Source organism: Mobula hypostoma, chromosome 23 (assembly GCF_963921235.1).
Source record: "Mobula hypostoma chromosome 23, sMobHyp1.1, whole genome shotgun sequence".
Lineage (NCBI taxonomy): Eukaryota > Metazoa > Chordata > Chondrichthyes > Myliobatiformes > Myliobatidae > Mobula > Mobula hypostoma.
This window is the reverse complement of record NC_086119.1, coordinates 53,267,680-53,291,516: the sequence shown is the minus strand read 5'-3', so window position 1 is coordinate 53,291,516 and position 23,837 is coordinate 53,267,680. Positions and strand designations below refer to the sequence as shown.

General features: G+C 42.2%; 1 protein-coding gene across 1 annotated transcript in view; it reads right to left on the bottom strand.

The window, feature by feature from the left end:
- sumf2 (sulfatase modifying factor 2) overlaps nt 1-22,454 on the bottom strand; it is a 44,791-nt gene extending 22,337 nt beyond the window's left edge. The window contains exons 1-3 of the mRNA XM_063031237.1: nt 22,352-22,454; nt 19,971-20,115; nt 10,089-10,203 (exon numbers count right to left, since the gene is read on the bottom strand). Coding sequence (XP_062887307.1) covers nt 10,089-10,203; nt 19,971-20,115; nt 22,352-22,415 — 324 coding nt within the window. The 5' untranslated portion in view covers nt 22,416-22,454. The remainder of the gene's footprint in view (nt 1-10,088; nt 10,204-19,970; nt 20,116-22,351) is intronic.
- Between the last annotated feature and the right edge of the window lie 1,383 nt (nt 22,455-23,837).

The window sequence follows — 23,837 nt, the reverse complement described above, 5'->3', positions numbered from 1 at the left end:
GCTGAATATGTCACTACCAACACATACTTTTATGTTGAGGACTGTGAACCAAAGAAGACAATCTGACAGGTTCCAAACTGGAAACCATGGATGAACTAGGCTCTTCTGAAGTCTAGGTCTGCAGCAGTCAAATGAGATGACCCTGACCTCTACAAAAAAATCAAGATATGATCTCTGTAAAGCTCTCAAAGATTCAAAGAGACCAAACCAGTGAAAAATTGAGACCCAGTCCAGTCGTCAGCTGTGATAGGGTTTGCATACTATGTCAGGCAGCACTGCTGAAGACAGCACATACCCTCTCAATGAGCTTAACAATTCCATGCAGGCTTTGAACAGAAAGGAACCCATCCTGACAATCTAAATCTACGGCCTATGTCAAGGACCTAGAGGGTGAACTTGTGGAAAGCATCTGGCTGACTGGTGGCTCTGACCATGTCCTTAAATCCTGAATGAATTATCTGGCATGGGTACTTACAGACATTTTTAAACTTCTCCCTGCTTCAGAATGCGGTTCCTTCCTACTTTAAGAAAACCACCATCACCCTGGAACCCAAGAAAAACAAGAAACCATGGCTTAATGACTAGCCCAGTGACTCTAACATTGATGTATGTGTGTGTTCATTTATTTAGAGATACAGCACAGAACAGGCCCTTCCAGTCCTTTGAGCTATGCCACCCAGCAACCCCCGATTTAACCCCAGCCTAATCATGGAACAATGCACATAAAAACCAATTAGCCTACTAACCAGTACATCTTTGGACTGTGGGAGGAGACCGGAGCATCCGGAGAAAACCACAGGGAGGGCATACAGACTTTTTACAGGTGACACTGGAATTGAACTCAGACTGCAACACCCTAAGCTGCATGTGTCTCACACTAACTGTGACAATACCATGGCACACATCGTCTCCAGCTTCCAGACAACCTTGACCCACTCTAATTTGTCTACTGCCGAAACAAGTCTAGGGTGACTTCCTGGCCAGACACTCATCCCTGTATTGTACTGACTACAATACTATCATTACAACTAAATTCATCACCAAACACTGGACCCTGGGAGCCAATGTTTCCCTCTGCAATTGGATTCGTGACTTCCTGACCTACAGATCATCATCAGTAAGGATAGGGAGCAACACTTCTGCCACAATTATTCTAAACACTGGTGCTCCACAAGGTTGCATTCTCAGCCCCCTACTCTACTCCCCTTACCCTCGTGACTGAGTGGCCAGATACTGCTCCTACTCCTACTCCTCCATTTATAAGCTTGCAGATAATACCATCGTAGTGGGTTACATCTCAAATAATGATGTGTCAGAGTACAGGAAGGAGATACAGTGCTTAGTGATGCGATTTCATGAAAACAACTTTTTCCTCAATGTCAACAAAACAAAAGAGCTGGTCAGCAACTACTGAACAGGGGGCAGTTCACATGCTTCTATACCAACAGTGTTGGAGGTTGAGAACTTCTAGTTCTTAGGTCTGATCATCACCTATAGCCTGTCCTAGTCCAATCAAGTTGATGTCGCAGCCAAGAAAGCTCACCAACACCTCTACTTCTCCAGGAGACTAAAGAAATCTGCCATGTCTCCATTTGCACTTATCTATTTTTACTGAAACACCATAGAGAGCATCCTACTTGTATGCCTAAAGACTTGGTATGGTGACTGCTTTGCCTGTGAGCACAGGAAACTACTGAGAGTTATGGACAGCTCAGCACATCACAGGATCTAGCCTTCCTTCTAAGAACTTTGTCTATACTTCTTACTGCCTCAGTAAAGCAGCCAACATAATCAAAGACCTCACTCAGCCTGGATGTTCTCTTTCCTCCACTCTCCCACTGGGTAGAAGATACAGCAGCTGGAAAGCATTTACCACCAGTCTCAAGGACAGTTTCTATTCCATCGCTATCAGGCTCTTGAACAGACCTCTTGTACAGTAAGATTGACTCACAGTCTACCTCATTACGATCTTGCACTTTATTGTTTACCTGTACTGCACTTTCTTGGTAGCTTTTCAGCTTTATTCTGCGTTGTTTTACCTTCTCTAGCTCTATGTTAGTGTAATGAATTGATCTGCATAATAAATATGCAAGCTTTTCACTGTATCTTGGCACATGGGATGACAATAAACCAATAAGTAGACTGGGATGCAAGAATCAGCAATACAAGGCGGGAGTAGATGGATGGCTCTGTGCCAGTGCAGAGTTTGAGGTACTGGCACATAGTTGGGTGATTAGCTATGTGTCCATTGGTTTGGTCATGCTCAAAGGTGACATACTCTTGGATGTCAGGAGGAGGTGAATAGTATTACAGTGATGTTACAGGAGTTCTTGGTGGAGCAGATATGGTGGAAGTCATTCAATTTAACTACCCATTATAACACTGTCTCAACTCTTGGTCTTAAAGGGTATGGCAAAATATTAGTGGAATGGGCCCAAGTTTCAGGGGATTCACTGATCTGATTAACCAGGAAAGCTGAGATTGTTCTCCTTAAATCAGAAAGGTCTGAGAAATTATTTGAAATAAGTGTTCAACATCAAATATATAAATATGGAGGACACTGTTTTAAGATAATCAGCAAAAGAACCATGAAGAAATAATTTAAGGAGTGATATTCTCACCATGCAAGTGCTGGAACTGACCACATCCAATAAGAGAAAGCATACCTACTCACTTCTGACATTCACTAGCATTACTAACCAAGCCCCAAATCATCAATATAACCAGGGTCTGCATTGATCAGAAATTCATCTGGACCAGCCACATAAGCACCATGGCTACAAGAGCAGGACAAAGGGTGGGTATCCTGAAGCAAGTGACCAAATTCATTGTTTTTTCCAAGTCTCCTAGAACATGCTGTCCAGCAAGCTATACATCTGCACTGCATCATAAAAAGCTGTTTCTGAATTAAATCAATTAAATTTTAATTTCAATAAACCAGTATCTTTTGCTTCTATCATTTTCTCAAGGCAGCTTTCACAAAGATTGACCACTTGCTTACTGAAAGGGGTTTTGCTTCTCAGTTTTACCCACTCTTCAATTCCACACTGTGCATCATAGACATGAAACTGGCCATCTTAGCCAACCTATCCACTCTGACCAGTGGGTGTCCTTTCATATTAGCTAGCACTTCAATAATAATTCCATTTTGCAGCACTTTGTCCACAGCTCTCTGTGCAAATCCAGTGGCCACCTAGATGTTTCTTAAGTTCTGTCAGTGACCCAGCTTTAATCCCTCCTTCGGGAAATATATTCCTGGTACTCTACACACACTGGGTGAAGGTGATCCCCCTCATATCCCCTCTGAACCTCTTCACCTTTACCTTAAACTATGGTGTGTCATTTTATCTAGCCCTGATATGAGAAAAAGTTTCCTGAATTCTATCCTGTACGTAGTCATAATACTGTATAAGATCATTAAGCCATTGGCTTATCATGTCTGCTCTGCCATTCAATAATGGCAGATTTTTTTTTCAACCATATTTTTCCACATTCTCTCCTAACCCCTTAATCCCCTTCACAATCAAAACCCAATCAATATTTGCCTTAAATACACACAATGAGTTAGTCTCCACAGCCCTCTGAGGCAACAAATCCAAAGACTCACCACCCCTTTGCTGAAGAAATTTCTCCTCATCTCAGTTCTAAGGGAATGTCCATTTATTCTGAGGCTGTGGCTAGACTCTCTACTAATGGAAACATTTTCTCCATATCCAGGCCTTTCAGAGTCTGAGTCAGAATCAGGTTTAATATCACTGGTGTATGCAGAAAATCTGTTGTATTGCAGCAGTAAATTGCAAAACATAATTTAAAAAACAATATAAACTACAATAAATATGTATATTAAATGTGCAAAACAAGAGGGGAAAATAATGGTTCTTTGTCCACTCAGAAATCTGATGGCTGTTCCTAAAATGCTGAGTGTGTGTCTTCATGCTTCTGTACCTTCTCCTTAATGGTAGCAATGAGAAGAGGGCATGTCCTGAATGAAGGTGTTCCTTAATGACGGATGACGTATTCAAAAGGCATCACCTTTTGAATATGTCCTCGATGCTGGGGAGGCTAGTGCCCATGATGGAGCTGGCTGAGTTTGCAACTTTCTACAACTTTTTCTGAGCCTGTGAGTGGCCCATCCACAGCAGACAGTGATGCAACCAGTTAGAATAGTCTCCATGGTAGAATTTTGCTAGTCTTTGATGACATACCAAGTCTCCTCAAACTCTAAATGAAAGATAGTCCCTGTTGTGCCTTCTTTGTAATTGCATCAATACATTGGGCCCAGGACCTTCAGAGATGTTGATGCCCAGGAACTTGAAACATCTCACCCTTTCCACTGCTGATCCCTTGATGAGGACTGGTGTGTGTTCCCTCAGTTTCCCCTTCCTAAAGTCCACAGTCAATTCCTCAGTTTTACTAATGATGATTCCAAGGTCGTTGTTGTGATACCACTTAACCAGCTGATCTGTCTCACTCTTGTATGCTTCCTCATCACTATCTGAAATTTTGCCAATAAAAATTGACATTGGCAGTTATAGATGGTGCCTAGGCACATAGTTATGGATGTAGACAGAGTACAGCAGTTGACTAAGCATGCATCCTTAAAGTCACTGGTGTTGCTTATCAGCAAGGAGATGTTATTTTTGACCCACGATTACTATGGTGTCCCAATGATGGTCTCATTGAAACTGGTTGTATCCATTGAAAACAGATTCAAGGTTATCAAACACTCCACAGGGGTTAAACTTTTTATTCTTACGATCATTCCTGTGAACTTTTTTTGACTTTCATCAGCACAGCACATCTTAGATATGGAGTCCAAAATTGCTCACAATATTCTAAATGAAGTTTGATCAATGCCTTATAAAGCCTTAGAACTGCATCCTTGCTTTCATATTCGAGCCCTCTCGAAAAGAGTGCTAACATTGCATTTTCTGAATCCTCAGCCCATATGGAAAGTAATCTACACCTTTATACTTCCTACCGAAGTGCATAACCCCACACTTCTTGAATGCTGAATCCTGATGCTTTTGCAATTCAAAGCTTCTTCGGAATTCAAGAATGAAGCACAAATTCTATAGCTGAGGATTGTTTTGTTAAGTGTTGTAAGGGCAAAGAACCTGAGGGAAGAAACATGATGAAAGACAAACAAAAGATCAGCAAGTCTGGACAAAGGGAAGAGAAAGGAAAGAACAGACTAAAAAGTAGTGTGGTCTTCTCACACCTGACTACTTTTAACTGAAATTCTATTCATAATATTTAACCAATAAAATAGCCAGATTCAAGTTATAATCACAAGAGTTCTGCAGATTCTGGAAGATGCAATTTTACTGTGTTCACAAGACCCTATTGGACATTGGTAACATAGAGTACTGCAATTCTGGTTCACTGATTCATTGGGTTACAAATTACAGCAGGAGATAGAAAAGGTACGTCAGAAGGGCAATGTCATGATAATCGTTGGGGACTTTAACATGAAAGTGGATTGGGAAAACCAGGTCAGTACTGGACCACAAGAGAGAGAATTTGTAGAATGTCTAAGGGATGGCTTTTTAGAACAGCTTGTTGTTGATCCCACTAGGGGATCAGCTATGCTGGATTGGGTGTTGTGCAATGATCTGGAGGTGATAAGAGAGTTTAAGGTTAAGGAACCCTTAGGGAACAGTGATCACAATAAGATTGAGTTCACATTGAAATTCCGGAGGAAAAAAAAACATTCAATCTGTCAGTATTTCAGTGGAATAAAGGAAATTACAATGGCATGAGAAGGGAAATGGCCAAAGTGGACAAGAAAGGGACCTAGTAGGAGGGACAGCAGAGCAGCAATGGCTGGAGTTTCTGAGAAAAATGAGAATAAGAAGAAATTTACAAAGGGAAGAAGGACACTACCATGGCTGACAAGTGAAGTCAGAGCCAAAGTAAAAGCAGAAGAGATAGTATACAAGGAAGCCAAAGCTAGTGGGAAGATAAGAGGATTGGGAAGCTTTTAAAAACTTGCAGAAGGAAACTAAAAAGGTCATTAGGAAGGAAAATATATATTGTGAAAGGAAGCTGGCGACTAATATCAAAGAAGATACTAAAAGCTTTTTAAAGTATATAAAGGGAAAAGAGAGTCAACAGTAGATATAGGACCAATAGAAAATGATACTGGAGATATTGTAATGAGAGATGCAGAGATGGCAGAGGAACTGAATGTGTATTTTACATCGGTCTTCGCAGTGGAAGACATCTGCAGTATATCGGACATTCAAGAGCATCTGGGAAGTGAAGTATGTGCAATCAAAATTACGACTGAGAAGGTGCTCAGGAAGCTTAATGATCTGAGGGTGGATATATCTCCTGGACCTGATGGAATGCACCCTCGGATTCTGAAGGAAGTACCTGGAGAGATTGCAGAGGCATTAACAATGATCTTTCAAGAATCGATAAATTCTGGCATTGTACCAGATGACTGGAAAATTACAAATGTTACTCCGCTATTTAAGAACGGTGGGAGGCAGCAGAAAGGAAACTATAGATCTGTTAGCCTGACATCAGTGGTTGGGAAGTTGTTGGAATCCATTGTTAGGGATGAGATTACGAAGTACCTGGATGGTTTCCTGAAAGGAAAATACTGCCCGACTATCCTACTGCAATTTTTTGAGGAAATTACAAGCAGCGTAGACAAAGGAGATGCAGTGGATGTGATGTACTTGGATTTTCATAAGGCCTTTGACAAGGTGCTGCACATGAGGCTACTTAGCAAGATAAGAGCCCGTGGAATTACAGGTAAGTTAATAGCATGGGTGGAGCATTGGTTGATTGGCAGAAAACAGAGAGTTGGAATAAAGAGATCCTATTCTGGCTGGCTGCCAGTTACCAGTGGAGTTCCACAGGGGTCGGTGTTGGGACCGCTGCTTTTTACGATGTATGTCAATGATTTGGACTGTAGGATTAATGGATTTGTGGCTAAATTTGCTGATGATACAAAGATAGGTGGAGGAGTAGGTAGTGTTGAGGAAACAGGGAGCCTGCAGAGAGACTTAGATAGTTTAGGGAAATGGGCAAAGAAGTGGCAAATGAAATACAATGTTGCAAAGTGTACGGTCATACACTTTGGTGGAAGAAATAAATGGGCAGACTATTATTTAGAAGGGGAGAGAATTCAAAATGCAGAGGTGCAAAGAGACTTGGGAGTCCTTGTGCAGGATACCCAAAGGTAACCTCCAGGTTGAGTCAGTGGTGTTAGCATTCATTTTTAAAGGTATGAAGTATAAGAGCAGGATGTGATGTTGAGGCTCTATAAGGCACTTGAGAGACCACACTTGAAGCATTGTGTGCAGTTTTGGGCTCCTTATTTTAGAAAGGATATACTGACATTGGAGAGAGTTCAGAGAAGATTCACAACAACGATTCCAGGAATGAAAGGGTTACTGTATGAGGAACGTCTGGCAGCTCTTGGGCTGTATCCCCTGCAGTTCAGGAGAATGAGGGGGGGATCTCATAGAAACATTCCGAATGTTAAAAGGACTGAACAGATTAGATATGGCAAAGTTATTTCCAATGATAGGGGAGTCCAGGACAAGGGACCACGTCTTCAGGATTGAAGGACGTCCATTTAGAGCTGAGATGTGGAGAAATTACTTTAGTCAGAGGGTTGTAAATCTGTGGAATTTGCTGCCACGAGCGGCTGTGGAGGCCATGTCAAGAGGTAGATAGGTTCTTGATTAGCCAGGGCATCAAAGAGTATGGGGAGAAGATAGGGGAGTGGGGATGACCGGAAGAATTGGATCAGCCCATGATTGAATGGCACAGCAGGCTCGATAGTCTGAATAGCCTACTTGTGCTCCTATATCTTATGGTGAAGCCAACATCGGGGATCTGCGCGGCCTCAGTTATTGCATGCCTTGGGAGTCACCTGTCGCGGTAACCAGTGAAGGAGATGCCGGAGCTGGCTGCGTACCACTGGATTTCACATTGGGTTGGGAGCTGGCACCTCCTGTTATACGTTAATGATCTGGGTGATGGAATTGGTGGCTTTGCAGACGATACAAAGATTGGTGGAGGGGAAGGTAGTGTTGAAGGAGCAGGGAGTCTGCTGCAGGACAGACGGACTGGGGGACTGGGCAAAGATGTGGCCGATGGAATACAGTGTAGGAAAGTGTATGTTCATGCATTTTCGTAGAAGTAACATAGACATAGATTATTTTCTAAATGGAAGCACGTTCAGAAATTATAACTGGAAAACACTTGGAAGTCCTCCTGCAGGATTCTGTAAAGTTTAGCTTGCAGACTGAGTTGGTGGTAAGGAAGACAAATACAATGTTTGCATTCATTTTGAAAGGACTAGAAAATAAACTCAAGGATGTAATACTGAGACTTTATAAGGCATTGGCCAGACCGCATGGAGTACTGTTAGGTAGTTTTGGGCCCCTTATCTGGGGAAGGATGTGCTGGCACTGGAGAGTGTCCAGACCAGATTCACAAGAATGATCCCAGGAATGAAAGAGTTAAGGTGTGAGGAGCATTTGATGGATCTGGGCCAGTACTCAGTGGAGTTTAGAAGAATGAGGAGGGGATCTCATTGAAACCTATCAAATATTGAAAGGCCTAGACAGGGAAGACACGGAGAGGGCACCGGCTCAGAATACAAGGACATTCCCTTTAGAACAGAGATGAGGGGAAATTTCTCTAGCCAGAGAGTATTGAGTCTGGGGAATTCATTGCCACGGATGGCTGTGGAGTCCAAGTCATTTGGTATACTTCAAGCAGAGTTTAATCACAAACAAGAGAAAATCTGCAGACACACAAGCAACAAAATGCTGGAGGAATTCAGCACACCATGCAGCATCTATGGAAACAATCGATGTTTTGGGCCAAGACCCTTCACCAGGACTTTGTTAGATTTTTGATTAGTAAGGGCATCAAAGGGCATCGTAAGGGAAAATGCAGGAGAATGGGGTTAAGGATAATAAATCAGCCATGATGGAATGGTGGGACAGATTCAATGGGCTGAATGGCCTAATTGTTCTCCTATGTCTTATGGTCTTTATCTGCATTGCCATATTCAAGGATCAATGGACTTGCACTTTAAGGTCCCTCTGTTCCTCAATGCTCCTGAAGACCTGAACATTCATGGTGTATATTCTAGCCTCACTACTGCTACACCTCACACTTCTCTGGATTAAACGCCATCTGCCATTTGACCAAAACAATGATCCCTCTCTACAATCTAAGTCTATTTTCCATACTATTAACAACTCCTCAATCCACAAGCACGTTTCAAAAGGCTACTTGCTTCAGGAAAAACCCTTTCTATTCCATTCAAAATTTTGTATCATTTCCAATTACTAGAATCCAGATCTACTGTAAGGTTTCAGCATAACAAACCTATACAGATATTGTCCATCTCTAACGATGTGACAGAAGGTTTTATTTACTTTGATGAATACTGTTCTGCAAAAATTTAATATCCTGAGTATTCAGAACTTTGATACTTCAAGGCCTGAATTTGATACCTTTGATTAAATACATCTACTACTTTCTCTCGGTATTTTTTTCCTTCACTGTATTTTATTGAACTTAGACCTGACAACATCCACGAAGTCTTCCAAAATCTCCTCAGTTCTATCAGATTCTGCCACCACCAGTCCTGGCTTTGTTCAAAGAATTTACTGAAAATAAACAGCACTTTGTCGATTCTGAACATGTACCTTTGACCTGAAAGATTAACTTTATTTTCTCTTAACAGTTTGCTGGTATTTCAGATGTCCAGCATCTAACATTTTGCAATTACTGTATTATTGTATTTTAATTACCTGGAAATTCACTGGTTTGTCCTTGTATTTCAGAGATAGAGTACCACGCTATACAGCAGGTTTGGTGTTACCGATTGGATGGAATATGCATGAAAATGTATGCCTTTATCCATTTCAATAATGAGAGGGCTCTTACAGAGTAAAAGACTCCTCATCAAGATCATATCAGCAGTTAGCCCCCACTCCTTCCAAAATCCAAGCTTTAATATATATTTCCAGCTCCTTTATTGCTCACTTCTGCACATAACATCAACATCCGATTTGGGAAAGGGAACAAAGAAGAAATTACTACACCTCGATTGTTTGTGTTACTTTGCTTTTCAGTTCTTCTGAAACAAAGTCTTCAAATACAAAACTCCAGCCAAATGTCTCTGCTTCTGTTTTGTACTTCTGTGATCTGATAAATTCTCTGCAACAAATTGCAAAAATGCCAAAAACTAAATAATGATGATTGCAGACCGGTAATCTACTGTATCATATCATCAAAGAATAAATTGCAATACAGTATTTTCCCCTGTTCACAGTTGAATGCAATTTTTGTCTGTAATCTCAGCCATGGCCAAAAGTAGGTATTTTGGAATATGTAAAGATCATTCAACTCAGCTGTAAACCAAGAAACATATTGTCCTAGCCTACATGGGCATCAGCCATCTCAGGATCTGCACTCTCAGTATCTTAATATCTTCAGCAAAAGGATTCAAATCAAAATAAGTCTAAAGTAAATTTATTATCAAAGTACATATATGTCACCATATACAACCCTGAGATTCACAGTAGAACAAAGAAATCCACTAGAATCAAAGAAAAACTACACAAAGTCTGACAAACAACCAATGTGCAAGACAATCTGCATAAATAGAAATAATAATAAGTAAACAAATACAGAGAAAATGAATGTTAGAGTCTTTGAAAGTGAATCCATAGGCTGTGGAATATGAAGTTAAACCCACTTTCCCCATGAAAGCAAAGGAGCAGCTACTTATAATACATTAATAGCAGAGCTCCCTGGTTATAATGACGTGTGTATAACATTTCAAGTGCTTTTTTTCCACCAGTCTTTCAAGCAGAGAGATCCATAGCTCCACCACCATTTCCACGAGAGGGATGATTCACTCTCCTCCCTTTTCACAACTGCCAGGCACATTCAGAGAAAGAACCTTTAGAAACATATAAAAAACCTACAGCACAATACAGGCCCTTCGGCCCACAAAGCTGTGCTGAACATGACCTTACCTTAGAAATTACCTAGAGTTACCCAAAGCCCTCTATGCTTCTGAGCTCCATGTACCTGTCCAGGAGTCTCTTAAAAGATCCTATCGTATCCGCCTGGCAGCCCATTCCACGCACTCACCACTCTCTGCGTAAAAAACTTACCCGACATCTCCTCTGTACCTACTTTCAAGCACCTTAAAACTGTGCCCTCTCGTGCTAGCCATTTCAGCCCTGGGAAAAAGCCTCTGATATCCACATGATCAATGCCTCTGATCGATCATCTTATACTTTAATTTTGTCTTTGTACCATCTTCCCTTGCCCTGACACTAATTGTGGGTATAAGCTTACATTTAAATGCCTGTCACTTCCTGACACACTCTGGCCCATTTTACTACTCTGCATTATAACTGTGACCCTTCTCTTTAATGTTCTAAATTTCACAGGAACCTCCCATGTCTGTCCCACCTCCCCACAGTATTCAGTTGAAAGCCTTTTCTACAGCCCTATTCACTAGAGTCAGGAAGGAGAAAGGGATTAAACATCCCTGTGGCCATCCCCCTTTGGATACTGTTTTGGGGGGGGGGGATGGGATGACCTAGCAGAGGTAAGTCACAGTGGTTGGGTCTATAACACTTTGACTCTGCAATTCAGATGGGAAGGGCTGTAGTGATAGTCAGGGTTAGGATTTGTTAGTTAAGGGAAAAGAAAGGAGGTCTGTGGGTGAGAATGAAATTCCTGGATGCCTCCCAGGTGCTAAGGTCTGGAACATCGTGGATTGAGTCCTCAGCATTCTTTGGGAGTGTGAGCAGCTGGAGGTCGTGGTCCATGTAGGTGCCAAAGACATAGATAGGAAGAGGGACAAGGTTCTGCAAAGGGAGATCAGGGAGTTAGGTAGTAAGTTAAAGGGCAGGACCTCCAGGGATGTGATCTCAGGATTACTACCTGTGCCACATGTTAGTGAGGTCAGAAATAGGTACATTCGACAACTTAGCACATGGCTAAGATGTTGGTGTACGAAGAAGAGCATAAGATTCTTAGAGCATTGGGCTCTCTTCCAGGGAAGGTGGGTCATGTACAGAAGAGATGGTTTGCAGCTGAACTGGAAGGGGACTAATAGCCTAGCAGGAAGATTTGTTAGTGCTGCACGGTGGGGTATAAACTAGAGTTGCAGAGAGAAGGGAACCAGAGTACCAGTAGTTAGAGGAAAACTTGTGGCGATAGATGTTAGTAAGACCTCAAAGTCAGGAATCAAAAGGTAGAGCACGGTGTGACTAGTATCCTCAGCTGCATACATTTCAATGCAAGAAGTCTGTGTAGGAAAGGTGGATGAGTTCAGGGCATAGATCAACACCTGGAATTATGATGTTGTAGCCATTAGTGAGACTTGGTTGCAGGAGGGGCAGGACTGGCAGCTCAATATTCTGAGGTCTCCTTGTTTTAGATGCAACAGAGCAGTAGGGATTAAAGAAGGAGAGGTGCTGTTACTAGTCAGGGAAAATGTCATGGCAGTGCTCCATCTGGACAGACTGGAGAACCTGTCCAGTGTGGTGTTATGAATGGAACTGAGTAATAAGAAAGGTATGACCATGCTAATACGGCTATATTACAGACTACCGAAGGATTTAGAGGATCAAATCTGTAGAGAGAAAGCAGACTGTTGCAAGAAACATAACGTTGTTATTGTAGGTGATTTTAACTTTCTACATATTGACTGAGACTCCCATACTGTAAGGGGACTAGATGGGACAGAGTTTGTGAAATGTGTTCAGGAAATTTCCTTAATTCGTATGTAGAAGTCCCAATGAGTGTACGATACTTGATCTGCTACTAGGAAATGAGACAGGGCAAGTGACAGAGGTTTATGTTGGGGAAAATCTAGTGATCACAATGCCATTAGTTTCAATTTAAATATCCAAAAAAGATAGGTGCCCACCGGTTGAGATTCTAAATTGGAGAAAGACTAATTTTGATGGTTATCATAAACGATCTGGCAAGTGTGAATTGGTACAGGCTGTTTTCTGGCAAAAGAGTACTTGGTAATTGAGAGGTCTTCAAAAGTGGCATTTTGAGAGTACAAAGCTTGTATGTGCCTGTCAGAATAAAAGGTAAAGATAACAAGTGTAGGGAACCTTGGTTTTCAAGAGATATTGAGGCCCTGGTTAAGAAAAAAAAGGAGGCACATTGGAGGCACAGGCAGCTAGGAACAAGCGAGGTGCTTACAGAGTACAAGAAATGCAAGACAACACTTAAGAAAGAAATCAGGAGTGCTATAAGTAGGCATGAAGTTACCCTAGCAGACAAGGTGAAGGAGAATCCTGTGGGATTCTACAGATATGTGAAGAGTAAAAGGATTGCAAAGGACAAAATTGGTCATCTGGAAGTTAAGAATGGTAATCCATGTGTAGAGCCAAAACAGATATGGGAGATCTTCAATGTTTTTTTGCAGCTGTATTTACTCAAGCGATGGACACAGAGTCTATAGAAATGAGGCAAAGCAGCATCAACTTCACGGACCCTATACAGATTACAGAGTAAGAGACAAATCAGGGTGGATAAATCCCCAGAGTTGACAAGGTGTTTCTCTCAGACCCTACAGGAGGAATGTGCAGAAATTGCCATTGCCCTGGCAGAGATACGTAAATAATTTTTGGTGACAGGAGAGGTACCAGAGGATTGGAGGTTAGCTGGGACAGCTTCTTCCACCGGGCCATCAGACTGATTAATTCACGCTGACACAATTGTATTTCTATGCTATATTGACTGTCCTGTTGTACATACTATTTATTACAAATTACTATAAATTGCACATTTAGACAGAGAAGTAACATAAAAGATTTTTACTGCTCATGTAAATCCTTGTAAGTAATAAAGTCAACTCAGCTTAATTCAATGTTGTCCTGATGTTTAAGAAAGGCTCTAAACATAAACCAGGAAATTATAGGCTGGTGAGTCTGACATCAGTCGTGAGAAAAGTATTCTAAGGGACTGGATATATAAATATCTGGATAGATGTTGACTGATTAAGGGTAGTCAGCATGGCTTAGTATGTAGTAGATCATGTCTAACCCATCTTACAGATTTTTCAAGAAAGTTACCAGGAAAGTGGATGAAGGCATGGCAGTGGTTGTTGTCTACATGGCATTTGATAAGGTCAAGATTTGACCATGGGAGATTGGTCAAGAAAGTTCAGTTGCTTGGCATTCAAGATGCCAATATCCTTGCAGGGAGGTTTGTTAGTGCTATTGGGGAGGGTTTAAACTAGATTTGCAGGGGGATGGGAACCAGGGTGCCAGAGCAGATAGCAGAGCGGGGGTGAAAATAAATGATGTTAAAAGTTCATGCAAAGTCACAAATAGAAGGGTTGCGTGTGGTGGTAATAATCTTCTGAGGTGTGTCTACTTCAATGCAAGGAGCATTGTGGGGAAGGCAGACGAGCTGAGGGTGTGGATTGACACATGGAATTACGACATTATAGCCATTAGTGAAACTTGCCTACGGGGTGGGGGGGGGCAGGACTGGCAGCTTAACGTTCCAGGGTTCCGATGTTTCAGACCTGATAGAGGCAGAGGAATGCAGGGTGGGGACGGTGGCATTGCTAGTCAGGGAAAATGTTACAGCAGTGCCCAGGCAGGACAGATTAGAGGGCTTGTCTACCAAGGCCATATGGGTGGAGCTGAGAAAGAGGAAAATATGACCACATTAATGGGGTTGTATTATAGACCACCCAATAGTCAGCGAGAATTGGAGGAGCAAATCTACAGAGATAGCAGACAACTGCACGAAACAAAGTTGTGATAGTAGGGGATTTCCAATGACTCCGTGCCAGTTTCCTTCGTAAATACAGACACAAAAAACTCATTTAAGATCTCTCCCATTTCTTTTGGTTCCATACATAGCTGACCACTCTGATCTTCAAGAGGACCAATTTTATCCCTTACTCTTTTGCTCTTAATATACCTGTAGAAGCTCTTTGGATTATCCTTCACCTTGACTGCCAAAGCAACCTCATGTCTTCTTTTAGCCCTCCTGATTTCTTTAAGTATTTTTTGCACTTTTTATACTCTTCAAGCAACTTATTTGCTTCCTGTTTCCTATACATGTCATACATCTCTCTCTTCTTCTTTATCAGAGTTCCAATATCCCTTGAGAACCAAGGTTCCTTATTCTTACTCACTTTGCCTTTAATCCTGACAGGAACATACAAACTCTGCACTCTCAAAATTTCTCCTTTGAAGGCCTTCCACTTACCAATCACATCCTTGCCGGAGAACAACCTGTCCCAATCCACGCTTTTTAGATCCTTTTTCATTTCTTCAAATTTGACCTTTTTCCAGTTTAGAACCTCAACCCGATGACCAGATCTATCTTTATGATCACTGGAACCAAAGTCTTCCCCTACACACACTTCCGTCACCTGCCCTACCTCGTTTCCTAATAGGAGATATAATATTGTATCTTCTCTAGTTGGTACCTCTATATAGTCACAAGATCACAAGACAAAGGAGCAGAAGTACGCCATTCAGCCCACTGAGTCTGCTCCGCCACTCCACAATGAGCTAAACTATTCTCCTATCTAGTTCCATCTACAAGGTAAATGGTAGGGCACTGAGGAGTGCAGTAGAACAGGGGGATCTGGGAATACAAATACAAAATTCCCTAAAAGTGGCGTCACAGGTAGATAGGATTGTAAAGAGAACTTTTGGTACATTGGCCTCTATAAGTCAAAGTATTGAGTATAAAAGTTGGAATGTAATGGTGAGGTTGTATAAGGTATTGGTGAGGCCGAATTTGGAGTATTGTGTGCAGTTTTGGTCACCAAATTACAGGAAGGATATTAATAAGATTGAAAGAGTGCAGAGAAGGTTTATAAGGATGTTGCCGGGACTTGAGAAACTGAGTTACAGAGAAAGGTTGAATAGGTTAGGACCTTATTCCCTGGAGCGTAGAAGAATGAGGGGAGATTTGACAGAGGTATATGAAATTATGATGGGTATAGATAGAGTGAATGCAAGCAGGCTTTTTCCACTGAGGCTAGGGGAGAAAAAAACCAGAGGACATGGGTTAAGGGTGAAGGGGGAAAATTTTAAAGGGAACATTAAGGGGGGGCTTCTTCACACAGAGAGTGGTGGGAGTGTGGAATGAGCTGCCAGATGAAGTGGTAAATGCAGGCTCACTTTTAACATTTAAGAAAAACTTGGACAGGTACATGGATGAGAGGTGTATGGAAGCATATGGTCCAGGTGCAGGTCAGTGGGACTAGGCAGAAAAATGGTTTGGCACAACCAAGAAGGGCCAAAAGGCCTGCTTCTGTGCTGTAATGTTCTATGGTTCTATGAGGTAGTACACTGGATTAGATATTGGCTTTGTGGAAGAAGTTTGTATCAATGATCTGGATGATAATGTGGTTAACTGGATCAGCAAATTTGTGGATGACACCAAGATAGGGGCTGTAGTAAACAGTGAGGAAGGCTATCATGACTTGCAGAGAGATCTGGATCAGCTGGAAAAATGGGCTGAAAAGTGGCAGATGGAATTTAATGCAGACAAGTGCGATGTGTTGCACTTTGGCTGGACCAACTAGGGTAGGTCTTACACAGTGAAAGGTAGGGCATTGCGTAGTGTGGTAGAACAAAGGGATCTGGGAATACAGATCTATAATTCATTGAAAGTAGCATCAAAGGTAGATAGAGTCATAAAGAATGCTTTTGGCACATTGGCTTAATAAATCAAACTACTGAGTACAGGAAATGGGATGTTATGTTGAAGTTGTATACGACTTCGGTGAGATCTAATTTAGAGTACTGTGTGCAGTCTTGGTCACATAAGACTACAGGAAAGATGTAAATAAAGTTGAAAGAGTACAGAACAAATTTACAAAGATGTTGCCGGGTATAGGGGACCTGATTTATAAGAAAAGATTGACGAAGTTAGGACTGCATCCCTTATAACATAGAAGATTGTGAGGAGATTTTATAGAGGTGTACAAAATTATGAGGAGTATAGGTAGGGTAAATGCAAGCAGGCTTTTTCCACTGAGGTTGGGTGGGACTACAACCAGAGGTCATGGGTGAAAGGAGAAAAGTTTAAGGGGAACATGAGGGGAAACTTTCACTCAAGAGGGTAGTGAGTGTGTGGAATGAGCTGCCAGCACAGGTGGTAGCTCAACTTCAATGTTTAAGCGAAGTTTGGATAGGTACATGGATGGTCCAGATATGGAGGGATATGGTATGGGTGCAGGTCATTGGGGATAGGCAGTTTAAATGTTTTCGACATGGATTAGATGGGTCGAAGGGCCTGCTGTACTTTTCTATTACTCTATGACTAGGACTAAGGTCCCAGTTTGATTTAAATGAAACCAAGAGCTACCTCTTTCTTCAGCATCTCTGGAACTAAACCCACTTCTCCCACACAAATATTGGAGTTGTGCATTCAATTTGCTGATTTCATTGAACAATTTGCATGTGACTTAGGAAATACTTTAACCCATACATGATGGAATCAACTTGAAAATAGGCCAGTTGAGATAGAATCAAATAACAATCATAGTCAAAGAAACCTCAAGGAAAAAGCCATCACATACATGAGAAAAAAAAAAACAATATTAAAGAGTTTATTAGTGGATAAGTAAAGGAAAGCACTTAAAGTATTTGAATATTTTTATTTAAGAAGTTAACAAGTGCAGTTGAAGAGTATAACCAGTGGAGCCTATTGCTGTGTACTCTGCTCACACATAACTGCATGGAAAACATCCGAACAATCACATCATCAAGTTTGTCGATGATACAACAGAATTGGGGCACAGCACTAACAAGGAGACGGCCGAGAGAGGAAGCCAAAGAGCTTGAGGCTTGGAGCCAGACCGATAAAGTATGTAAAGGGTTAATACGGTCAGTTAAACATAGCAGGCTGTTTTTTCTGAAAGACACCACTGATGATCAACAGATGTGTTAAGCTATGCTGAGCCATATTTCTTCTTGGAGTTAGACACTGTTTCAAGGTCTTTGTTTCTTTGTGCAGTCATCCACATAGATAAAACCGCTCCAGCTTGTTCTGTGTATGTGGCCATTATACCTATTCCGTAATTTGTCTCGCGGTACTGTCAAGCACAGAGATAAGTCTGTCTGCAACTTGGTATGCGTGGGGATATCTGAACGACTATATCCATTTTGTAAGGGGAATTGTGAGTTAGTTGGTGGACCGGCCAGGAACAGTCACAGACTGTTCCTGTTTGATCGACTAGCTGAGAAAGCCCCAGAGGCTTTGAATAAGGAGTTTGTACTTATACGGTCTCTGAGTTACTTTATCTGGATTCGACTTCCACACTTGGCACTTGTGAGCAGGGTACTGTGGGTATAGGGACTGTGATACGGAGGCGGAGTGACAGACCGAACATCCTATCTATGAGGACCGATAGGGCCTGCAAAGACGAATTGTCTTTGTCGCTCCCTATGATACCGGTGTGAGTCTCTGCCCCTCGCCCAGACCTCAGCACAGGACCCGGATCGAATCTGTCGAGAGACTCGTATAAGATAGGCCAATTATTTGAAAATTGGACAGCTGACAGGAGTCGGGTAAAAGTTAAAATTGGGCAAGAGTTAAAGTCGAGTAAGGAAAAACAGGGGAATTGAGCAGTAGACAATGTGTCTGGTAAAAAAAAAATGAAAGGATAAAAACCATACAATTGGATAGGTGGCACGGGTCAGGTAAAATTTAGAGTTGTCTAAGAATTGAAGTTGGGTAAATTGAACCAGGAAAATTGAACAGTAGGCAATGTGTGCAGGTGTCAGGTAAAAATTAATGTCCGGTAAAGGAAGTAGGAAAATTAAATAGTAGATACCGTGCGCCGGTATCGGGTAAAAATTAAAGTCAGGTAAGAATCGAGGTCTGGTAAAGAGACCAGGAGAATTGAGCAGCAGACACTGTGCTTGATAAAAAGACAAAAACATAGGACAAGATCTATTGTGTGATTAAAAATAGTACAGGAACTTCACTACGCAAAAAGTATGAGTTGTTTCATACTGAGAGAGATTTACGTGTTTTAAGTGGTATTTTGCGTAAGAAATTGGGGGACAAAGTGTGGCCATGGGAAGGGACTTGGGATGTGACAAGCTGTGACCGAGCCGTAAAAATGGTCCAGAGAAAGATCAGTTGTAATAAATGCAAAACTTTGATCAAGGAATAAAACCGAAGGCCAAAATAATCCTAATATTTTCCATTCTTCCAAAATTCATCTTCTCCAAACTTCCACTATTCATCGACAAACTAGGGGAATTTTACAATGCCCAATTAAGCCAACAATCTGCACGTCTGGGGTGTGGGAGGAACTGGGAATTCCCACATGGAAAACGTGCAAATTCCACTCATACAACACTCAAGATCAGGACTGATCCTGAGGCAGTGGATCTACAAGCTGTACCTCTGTGCTGTAGGAATCTGTAGTTCACTGCTTAAAGGGGTGAGGGAAAAACCATCCACATATTTAAATTCAATCTGGATCACCAGTTGAAGAGATGTAACCTGCAAAGCTGGGATGGAGGGAAATCTTAAAATGCTCTTTTTAAAAAAAAATCAACAAGTACATACCCGGCCAGGTTTACTCTTTCAACCTCCTTTATCTTATGGTACTCCACATGCAACCAAAGATGTGTCCCCTCACCTCAGCCCTCCTCACCATCCAGCAACCCAAGAAGTCTTAATGTGACATAAATTTCTATATTTCCATGGCCTTCATTAATTCAGTATAATGTTATTGTTAACTCACTTTGTGGTGGAAACACATGGACGATAAATGTCAAAAGATAAACATGGACATAAATTGAATTTAATTAACTCTCAGCATTATCACTCACAACATGACATGGCTAAGAATTTTCTTTCTTACAGTTTCCCCTACGCCACAGAATTACTTATCTAGAAATTATTTAAAGCAAAATATTTCTATAAGCATTACATATTTTTCTAACCTAAATTCTGCATTAGTGACTGGATGCTGACTTATGGCAAACGGCTTCACGGTTACTTCTCTGACAGGATCTTCTCCATCCCTGGCATCGGCCTCATTCGTGCCCATGTGAAAACTTCCACCAGGCAAACTGACAAGATCTTCATCTACAATTGTCACAAAAGGAGAAAGAACATATAAGTGTAGCAGCAGGAGCGGGCCATTCAATAAGTTCGTGGCTAATCTTTTACTGCAGCACCACTGTCAGGATATCCTCTGATTCCCTTTAAATACAGCCATCTATTCTGTGACTGTGCCTTCACATTCCTCTCAGGTAGAAGATTCTAGCACTTCATTTCTTCTCACCTCCCCTGAGTGGCTGACTATTACTCTGAGACTGTCACCTCTGGTCCACAACACTGGAACCAAGAGAATACCCCTCCAAATTCCTGAATCATGGCTACTCCCTATCATTGTGAGCAGAATCTTGGACCACTCCTCACTATTTCCCACACCTCATTCCCTCTCCTGGATAGAGCAAGCACAGAGTTTCGTGGTCCATAGCTTCCACTCCACCAGCCTCTGCAATCAACACATCATCCTTTACAATTTCTACCTGCTCCAACAAGATTTCACAACTGCGTACATATTGACCAGGATCCTTTTCAAACCCCAACCCCTATCTCATGGCACTTCCCCATGCAACAACAGGAAATACTTCTCAAGAACAACAGGAAATACTTCTCACTTCTGCCCTCCTCACCATCCAGGATCCCAAACAGTTTCTCCAGGTGAAGCAGCAATTCATTGGCACTTCTTCCAGTATGATGTATTGTATTCATTGTTATACTGGAGAAACCAAACAGATTGGGAGGAATTGCAGGGTTGATCCTCAGCTTAACTGTTGCCTACCATATTAATTCACCATCCCCACTCCAACCTGATCTTTCTGACTATAGCCTTCCACACTGACATAAGATCTGTTCCATCTGGACGTGTGCAGCCTTCTGGACTCCAATTTATAAAATCATTATTTTAGCTCAGTATCTGCCCCCCCATACTTTATTTTAGCATTGTATTTCACAGCGAAAAAAAAGCCTATTCTGATTTTGACTGCTACAATAATTCATCTAGTCTTACTATATCAGATATTTCCTTGTATGAATTAGAGTTGTAGAGCATAGACCCTTCAGCCTACTGTCCATTACACTAACACCATTTTGCCATGTTAGTACTATACCCTTCTATATATCTCCCCTCTTAAAGGTTGCAATTATACCCGATTCAACCACCACCTCTGGCAGTGAATTCCAGATATCTCAATGTAGATATCTCTTTTAAAATTCATTCCACTCATCTTAAAACTACACTTCTTGTTTTTCATACACCTAATATGGGAAACAATTTTGACTATCTACTCTATTTTATGTTCTTCTATCAGCAGCACCTCCCCCCAAAACCTGATGGCATGAACATCGACTTCTCTAACTTCCGCTAATGCCCCACCTCCCCCTTGTACCCCATCCATTATTTATTTTTATACACACATTCTTTTTCTCTCTCTCCTTTTTCTTCCTCTGACTATACCCCTTGCCCATCCTCTGGGTCCCCCCCCCCATCTTTCTTCCCAGACCTCCTGTCCCATGATCCTCTCATATCCCTTTTGCCAATCACCTGCCCAGCTCTTGGCTCCATCCCTTCCCCTCCTGTCTTCTCCTATCATTTTGGATCTCTCCCTCCCCCTCCCACTTTCAAATCTCTTACTAGCTCTTCTTTCAGCTAGTCCTGACGAAGGGTCTCGGCCTGAAACGTCGACTGTACCTCTTCCTAGAGATGCTGCCTGGCCTGCTGCGTTCACCAGCAACTTTGATGTGTGTTGCTTGAATTTCCAGCATCTGCAGAATTCCTGTTGTTTACCTCCCCCCAAAAATTAAGTATGCCATCTCTCCTCATCAATCCAATCCAGATGAATTGCCAAGGTATTCTCTGCAGCACAACCCTCCTCAACCTACTCTGCTACCGGACACTAGTATGCTTCCCCTCTTCCCAGTTTGACCAAGGGTCGTGTACTTGAAGCGTGAACTTTTCCACCTGCTCAGATGCTAACTGAGTGTTAAATGAAATGTTTTGTAAACATCGCCCTCCTTACCCTGTGGTGTCACTTGGGATTACATCTCATTCTTACAGAGGCCAGGTTCAATCTCTCCTGAAGGGATAGCGACACCCCCACCGAGCACCACATCGACTCCCATTCCCCGCGTTAATGGATAACCACACCCTCCCCCAAACCCGTTGCCGTGGACACTCCTCATGGCGGGGATACTCCGCTCCCTTTTCCTCGCCATCTGGGGACCCACCCTCGCCGCCACCATCACTGATGCTCTGCTCCCACCGGCCACACACCTGCTAAGGTCCCGGCCACCCCCGGAGGCAGCGGCAACAGCAGCAGCAGGATCAGGCAGCGCATGACGCCCGTAAAGGCCGCGCTTGGCCGCCTGGACCGAGCTGTGACGTGGCGACCGCGGATTGGCCGGAGCAGTGCGTATAGCGCTGGACGGTAAGAGCGGGAATTGCGGAGAAGGGGTTGTGCGGGTCCGCTAATGGCGGGCGGCGGTGAGGGAAAGAGTGGGGAAGGAGCGGGATGGGGATTCGGGACCAGAGGTAGGCAGCTGGGGAAAAATAAAGAGAGTGAGGTGACGGATGAATGAAAACCGAGACAAAGGGAATAAAAGAATAAGAAATGACAGTGGAGAGAGCTCTGAAAGTGAGGAAGATGAACAAGTTCAGAGAGAAGGTGTTGTCATAATTAGGTTTAATGAGAAGGCTCAGGGACATATGAAGAAAATTAACCCATTTGTGCTAACAACAACTCTGGCAAATAAGATAGGGGAAATAATAGTTGCAAAAGTCCTTAATGATGGCAACCTATTGGTAAGATGTGCGAATGAGGAACAACTTGAGAAAGCACTCGAGCTAAAAGAGATAGGAAAATGCAAGGTGGAATACACAGGGAGGGTGGGAGCACGAAATAGTGGTTGTAAAGGAGTGACCACGGGGTACCAATGAGTATAAATATGGAGGAGTTAAAGAGGAATATCAAAGGAGGTAAAGTAATGAATGTTCAAAGACTGAAAACAACAAAGGAGAGAGTGAAAAATGAAAGTGAATCAGTATTGATTGAATTTGAAGAAGAAAGAGTGCCAAGGAAGGTGCTCCTGGGTTTCATGAGTTACCCAGTAAGGGTGTATGTGCCAAAGCCATTGAGGTGCTATAATTGTCAAAGGATTGGGCACATAGCTAAAAACTGTAAAAGGCAGAGGAGATGTGTTAGATGTGGGGGTGATGAATATGGAAAGTGTGGAACAGGAGTTTGACCAAAATGCTGCAATTGTGGAGGAGCTCATAATGTTGCATATAGTGGGTGTGAGGTTGTGAGACGGGAGACTAAAATTCAAGAAATAATTGTGAAAAGAAAGTCACTTGTGCAGAAGCTGTAAGAATGTCCAGAGAACAGAATAATGTTCCTAATGAACAGGGAGCAATAGGGATACGAGAGATGCAACAAAGAACAAATGACAGGATTTATGTAGACAAAAAGGCTCTAGTAACATTCATTGCAGGAGTGGTTAATAGTACGACTGAGGTAAAGTCAAAAAGTGACAAAATTCAGCTGGTGGTAAAAGCAGCAGTAAACCATTTAGGGTTAGTAGGACTGACATGGGAGGAAGTGAGGGAGAACCTCAGTAATCAGTCAAGCCAGGAAGTGTCATGTGTTGGTTAATACTAATTATGGTGATTCTTTTACAATGGAATGCAAGGAGCTTACTGGCCAATAGCCAGGAATTCAAGCACTTTATTAAAGAAATGGTTGTAAAACCGGATGTAGTGT